The sequence below is a fragment of the Fulmarus glacialis genome, unplaced genomic scaffold (assembly GCF_000690835.1).
Source record: "Fulmarus glacialis isolate BGI_N327 unplaced genomic scaffold, ASM69083v1 scaffold41447, whole genome shotgun sequence".
Classification (NCBI taxonomy): domain Eukaryota; kingdom Metazoa; phylum Chordata; class Aves; order Procellariiformes; family Procellariidae; genus Fulmarus; species Fulmarus glacialis.
Window position 1 is genome coordinate 1 of NW_009222089.1, and position 7252 is coordinate 7252.

The 7252-nt window shown below is 40.2% G+C and overlaps 1 protein-coding gene across 1 annotated transcript; it reads left to right on the forward strand.

Annotated features, from left to right (window-relative positions):
• The first annotated feature begins 162 nt into the window (after positions 1-162).
• On the forward strand, positions 163-4867 carry IDNK (idnK, gluconokinase homolog (E. coli)). The gene is made up of 3 exons (XM_009581336.1): positions 163-245; positions 1792-1835; positions 4413-4867. Exons 1-3 carry the CDS (start codon positions 216-218, stop codon positions 4771-4773), a joined length of 435 nt encoding a protein of 144 aa, XP_009579631.1. The 5' UTR covers positions 163-215; the 3' UTR covers positions 4774-4867.
• Positions 4868-7252: the final 2385 nt, after the last annotated feature.

Consider the following 7252-nt stretch of genomic DNA (forward strand, 5'->3'; position numbering starts at 1 on the left):
CGAAATTTTTGCTAATGGCCGTGACGTGAATGGTGATTCGTGCTGCGGTGTAAGGGGCCTGTAATTTCTTAGGTGTCAGCTTTATAAATTCTGGGATCCTTATTGTTAGCTCACCTGGTTTGGCTGAATGATCCGTCATTTTACTTTTTTTTTCTTAGCTGGGGTGGAAATTCTACGATGCAGACGATTATCATTCTCCAGAGAATAAAAAGAAGATGGCAGAAGGGATACCACTAAATGATGAGGTACCTTGTATAAACCCTGAAAGAACACTCGTCGACACGTTTATCTTTGTAACCCCTGGCACATCGTGTGAGAGTAGACTGTGCTTTGTGTAGACGAGGCTGACTGTAAGCGTAGGCTGAATGTATAGGTCTGCAGGTGGTAAGAGGGGGAAGCTTTTCGTGTTACAAAGGATCCTGCATAAAATAATAGTTTATCAAAGTCTGCTTGGTAGCTCACAAGGGGTTTGGTGCCGACTCAGAAATCTTTCCCTGTACATCAATATACAGAATTGCAGCTTGAGATCACATGCTGCTGCTTTGAGTTAAATACATGAAGACAAATGTTTCTACTGAAGTACATTTCATCACTTTCAGTTACTGCAGTGATTACTCCACAATCTTCTGTTTTCTATGCTCCTACTTAAAGTGCGCTTCCTTCCCTTCAGCCTCTTCTTCAGCCTAAACAGATAAAAATGACCAAGTTTAGTTTTACAATACTTACAAATTCAGACTTGAGAAAATTAGAAAAGTTACAAGATGACATCTCTTGAACTTTTTCTGGGAAATCTCTCGAAACATAAAGCTGAATTAGGGAGTTCTTCAAAGCACTCTCTATAGACTGAAAAAAAATATTCTAGATTCTTGTTAAAAACTTCTATCTTTCGCGGGTGGTTGGAACTTCATATAAGCCAGTATGTCGTCTAAAGCAGCATTGCACAACTGAATGACTAAACCACTGGTGTATGGTGCCCAGCAAGAGGGAGGCATCTCTTCTGAAACACCAGAGATGCAAAATGGTGAGGGCATTCAAGTTACTCTGTAATGACAGTAACAAAAAAATGTTGCATTTATTTGTCCACATTATCATTTGTTGTGGTCACCCAGCAGTAACAGCATTGAAAGATTAAATGGGAGCAATTATTTAGTGCTCAATAGGTATGACAAAAGTTTGTGGGAGCTTAAAATTTAAAATAAGATTATAATGAGAAGGTGATCAATCACTCATATTGTGTTTGCCTAACTGCTGAGCAAAGGTGTTGCAAAATTGTGGCTATGATTACTTTTATTTGTGATTGCTACTGACATAAAAATGACATAATTAAGTTACTGCAGATAACTAAATTTAGACCTGTCTGTTTCTGAAAACCTCAACTTTGATCCAAAGCATTGTGTGTGTATGCCAAGATATTAAAAAAAAGAAAAAAACAATTCAGGCTGTACATTTGAATTGTATAATGGAAACAGGAGAGAAGTTGACTGTCCTTCAAAGGTGTACAAGGTGCATGCAACACGTAAATACATATTACTTCCATCAGATACTTGTAGGTATCTGTAATATAAAAAGTACAATTCCACTAAAAACATCTTATTAGTAATATGCCTAGCACTTCTCATTAGCCTTCAGGCAGTGGTAGCAAATCTACATTAGGAAGAAAGAGAATCAAAACTGAACTTGCTGTACAGTTTAATGCTAATTTTCATCTCTAGTCAAATGCTCTAGATGTTAGAAGCACTTGTTTCAAATCAGTTTCATAAACAATTTTGAACTGACTTCTTTTCTTTCTAGGACAGGATTCCCTGGCTTTGTGCATTGCATGATATACTAAGGAGGTAAGAGAACATCTAGCTGTAAGGAGTTTGGGCTAAAGACAGAAAAAGTACCGAAAATATTTTCCCCGTTGCATTCCAAAGCAGAAATCTATGTGGTAGTGTAAAAACATTCTGCAGGTCTCTTCACTAATCTAAGCTGTCATAATAATTGCTGAGGGTGAGATAATCCCTGAATAATAGTGTTTCTAAAGTTTTTGCCAATGATACTTATTTTTCTACTGTCTATGTAAAAATAATTTCAAGGGTCCAGTTCAGTAACAAACCTGACATTAGCTACTTACAAAGGATATAACCACAAAATACACCGATAATGACAGTAGGATAAAATTTTGTGAAATACTGTTAGTTTGAGTAAGATAATGGTGTCAAATTTGCTTGACACCATCTGCCATAGGATCCTCGTAGAGAAGCTGATGGAAGTATGAGAAGCTGATGGAAGTATCGGCTGGATGAGCAGGCAGGGAGGTGGATTGAAAACTGGCTGAACAGCCAGGCACTGAGGGTGGTGATCAGTGGCACGAAGCCTAGCTGGAAGCCAGTAACTAGCCGTGTATCCCAGGGGTCAATACTGGGTATCGTCGTGTTTAACATCTTCATTAATGATCCGGACAATGGGGCAGAGTGTTCCCTCAGCAAGTTTGCAGATCACACCAAACTGGGAGGAGTGGCTGATCCTGAGGGACCTTGACAGGCTGTAGAAATGGGCTGACAGGAACCTCATGCAGTTTGAGAAGTGCAAAGTCCTGCCCCTGGGAAGGAACAACCCCAGCAGCCAGTACAGACGCTGGGGTCATCCAGCTGGAAAGCAGCTTTGCAGTAAAGGACCTGGGGGGAGGCCTTGGTGGACACCCAAGTTGAACGTACGCCAGCAATGTGCTCTTCTGGCAACGCAGGCCAGCGATACCCTGGGCTGCATTAGACAAAGTCTTGCCAGCAGGTCAAAGGAGGCAATCCTTCCCCTCTCCTCGGCACTGGTGAGGCCGCATCTGGAGAACTGTGTCCAGTTCTGGGCTCCCCGTTATGAGAGAGACATAGACATACCGGAGAGCGCCCAAGGAAGGCCACGTAGATGATGAAGGGATCGGAGCATCTCCCAAATGAGGAAAGGCTGGGAGAGCAGGGATTGTTTAGCCTGGCTTTACACAGTGGCTGTTACTTGCTTGTGCACATCAGGTGAACATACCTCACTGGAGCATGGGTTAATTTACTGAGAAATTCATCTATCTGGATTGTTATGCTGGATCCATTGCTTTATAGAATCATAGAATCATAGAATCTTTAAGGTTGGAAAAGACCTCTAAGAGCACCAAGTCCAACCACACCACCATGCCCACTAAAGCATGTCCCTAAGCACCTCATCTACACGTCTTTTAAATACTTCCAGGGATGGTGACTCCACCACTTCCCTGGGCAGCCTGTTCCAAGGCCTCACCACTCTTTCAGTAAAGAAATGTTTCCAGTCTAAACCTCCCTTGGCGCAACTTGAGGCCATTTCCTCTCGTCCTATCGCTTGTTACTTGGCAGAAGAGACCAACCCCCACCTCGCTACAACCTCCTTTCAGGTAGTTGTAGAGCATGATGAGGTCTCCCCTCAGCCTCCTCCAGGCTAAATGTTACATGCTAGCCCAAGGCCACTGCCCAGCTCCAGAAACTTTGCAAAATCAAGTATACTTTAAAAGAGCCTAACGCCAATGTTGAATTACTAGTACTTCTAAGTAGCTGAGGCTGGCATTGGCTTACCTAGGTGATAATAGTAGGTATTACAAGTTCTTGTTTTCCTGTGAACCAAAATCTGATGAACATAGCATGATTTTTAAATAGGTTTATACCTAATTTTAATGTGATTACAGAATGTATTTTCCTAGGCAGACATTTCAGTCAGTCTTCATAGAGACAACTATCTCTGGATTGGCTTTTCGGTGGACAGACACACCCATAGTTTAATGCTTGCTTTATTTTAAAAAACCTTACCATTAAAAAATAAACGTGCAAGGCATTAATTTACCTGCATCCAATCCCTTTTTAAGTTGAAGTGGGCATATATGCAGCGCTGCCAATGAGTATGGTTACAGGAAACAAAACTTAACATTACAGTTAAATCTGAGACAGTGAAAACAGGTGTTGGAAGTATACCTGCATACTGTATTTAAGAACAGAGCTCTGTATTGTTCAGCGGTCGCTTACTCTCTAGACAGATTAGTACAATAATTTTATAGATAAGGGATGGGAGTTTGTGTGGATGTTCAGTTCCTGCTGTTCTCAGCCATTAAGGAAATGATCATGACGCTTCCTTGTGCTTAGAATTGAATTTAATTTAGGAAAGAACAGTGGCTAATAAAGAAGGTCCCCAGGATTGAGATTTTACCAGGAGGCTGGCTAGCCTGACCTCACTTTCAAATCACATCTTTACCTGCATTGGAAATTATTTCAAAATCCTGTCAAAATGACGAAAAAATGCCACTACTCCCAAGGCTGTCCTCTGCAAGGATCCGGGGCTTGTCTCCCTTGTTCAGCAGAACCAATGAGCCATTTTGTTATACCAGGTGTGGATGTATTTTTTTTTCTTCTTTTTGATAGAGAAGACTCATCTAGAGAAAATGCAATTCTGGCCTGTTCTGCACTGAAGAAGATGTATAGGCGTGTATTAGTTAGTGGAGCATCTGCAATTGAAAGCAACCAGCCAGAGCAACCAGGAGAAAACGCGGCACTGAAGATCCTCTTTGTTCATTTGGATGGGCCTATAGACATCATTGCTGGCCGCCTGGCGAAGAGGAGAGGACATTTTATGCCACCTGAACTTCTCAAGTCTCAGTTTGATACTCTGGAGCCTCCTAGAGCGCCAGAACGCTTTATTACTGTCAGTCTAGAAAAATCTCTCCCTGAAATAGTGCTGGAGATTGAGCGTGCCATTTTTCAGGGTGAGGCTTTTCTGGAGTAAGTTTCTGAATTACACATACAGAAATTCCCGTAAGGATATCAGGGGTATGAAACAGCATTTTAATTATTACATTGATTATTAAATCAAAACAACTTATTTTTCCTGATATTTAAATTGATTGCAATGTTAAGAGCTGGTTTACTACTGTTGGTATTTTTATCATGGCTCTGTAAAAGACGTAAGATGAAATTTTTACAAACTGTCAACTTTTTAAACCCTTCACCATATGAAGTTAAAACCCCCATTTTATGAAGAGCCTGCTTTTGAAAACCTTGCCAAGGGTCACACACAGTAATTTAATTTCTTCATTTTAATTTTTACTCTCTCAAACATGGAGATGGGCACATTTGCTATTAAGTGATGAAATAATTTACAGCTTTGTTAGAAACAACATATTTATTTTTCTAGAAGTATAAAAGGCAGGAACATGCATAATGAAGTTCTGTGCCTGATACCACCACTGTCTCACTGCCAGATTTTCAGCAAGTTGTAGCTTCTGTGTTTGTGTCCCTGCTAACCTCACCAGGGCACTGGTGACTTCATGAGAGCTTTCGTGAACTCTTACTGTATGCATTGAACACCAAGCTGAAAAATGTGAGAAGAAAGGTAGGGGCGGTGAGACAATACACAAAATATAATTGTATGGAAAGCTTTAGAAATAAAGTATAAGGGGTATCATATTGGCTCTGGACTGCATCTTTCATGTACAAAGCATTCCCACTGAAGTGCAGTGGAGATTGAGTCAACCAGTGATCTAAGATACTGAATACAAGATTGGTAAGATGTTTCCTTCTTTTAGAAAACATAACTTACTTTTTCCCAGTTGGACCTGCTCCTTCACTTCCCTTTTCTGTGAGAAGTCTTCCACCTCAGCCAATGTCCAGTCCAATGTATGCTTACGGATAGGTGTTCATCCAACTGCTTTAAAGCTTAAGATCAAACTATTTCTAGTATACATTTTTCACATCTTTTTTTTGTGATCAGAAAATTCCAAATATCCAATTTGTTACCTAACTCACAGGATTTAAGGTTAAAATCCTTTTTTATTGCCAAAGTGTTTTTTAAAAAGTTCTTTATGCCTTGTTACACAAGAGGTGCCTTTTTAGCTTAACTTAATGAAAACTGCAGATAGTTTCTGTAAGAAAGATTCGAGTCATGTCTGAACGGAGTCATCCCCATGTGCCACTGCACATGGATTATTTTTAGTGTGTCATGCAATTTTTTATTTCTAGGATGATGAATGAACTCCTTTAGAAGCAAAACTCATGTTTCAAAGCATCTTTGGTGTGATTTTTACCTGGATAGCTAGTTGAAAAATGTTTGTCTTTGTTCTCATTTTGTATGAGTAGTAAGGGCTTTGTGGTTTACTAGACAAACTACTGTGCTTAGATCAGTGCAATAAATGGGCATTATCTGACTGAAAGCGGGCATTCTTAGATACAGATTTGGGATTGTAGACATTAACACACCCACCCAAAAGCGGTCTTTTCCTGTTTGTTCTTGACCTGGAGGGACATTACCAGGCAGTTAACCAGTTTTAGCGTCTCAATTCAGAGCCTGTTTATTTTGAGAGCCAAGGTGCAAGCTGAAGACCCAGAGGCAAAGCTAAGTGCAAGAGACAGGCATGTCTGGCTGATTTTTAACACCCTCAAATTTCAGAGACTAGGCACCTCTTCAGACCAAGCGACTCGTCAGAACTGTAAAAGTTTAGTAGCTATGAAAATCAAAGAAATGGCACCCTCTTGTGGTACCCCTCTGCTTTTAATGTAGTCTTCATATTTTCCCAATATACCATTATACAAACAAAGACCTTTTCTAATATGCCCAGTATTAGGTTCAGATTTATGCTCACTTTTCTCAGACACAATAAAACTAGATCAGGTCACTGTACAGTGATGGGAAAGCAGCTGCATCCTGTCACAGATGATCAGAACTTAAAATAATACTGGGCAACATTTTCAAGTGTGAGCGCTGAAAAGGCTAGACTCCAATTTTCAGATCTGCTTGTCACCATTTATAATATGCTTACAGAGTGGCTGGCACTAACAGAAAATTGTACTCAACACTTAAAAACCATTCTCTCTTAGGGAAGTCTATGTTTTAGAAGTCAAAACAAAATAGTATGTTCTTACTTACAGGCAGTTCATGCTTCTTCACATTAAGTCCAGGAATTTCACTCTTTGCTCCAATGACAGGAATATTTCCTTCCCTTAACCTTTCAATATATTTGCCTTTTGCTTTTACTTAAAGCAAAACAAAGTATTTCAACAGTTCAAATGATGCTGAAAGGACAACAAAGCAACCATTTAAATTAACATTCCATTAATCTTACCATTTCTTAAACTTTTGCCACAGTGCCACATCTCTGAACTTTACCATGGTAAATCCACGGGAGCTTGCAGGAGCGATTGGCTTTTTCCCCTCTACAGGGAAAGCCTGCTTGGTTTCTGCCAGCCTGTTCACATGCGGCTGCAGGAAT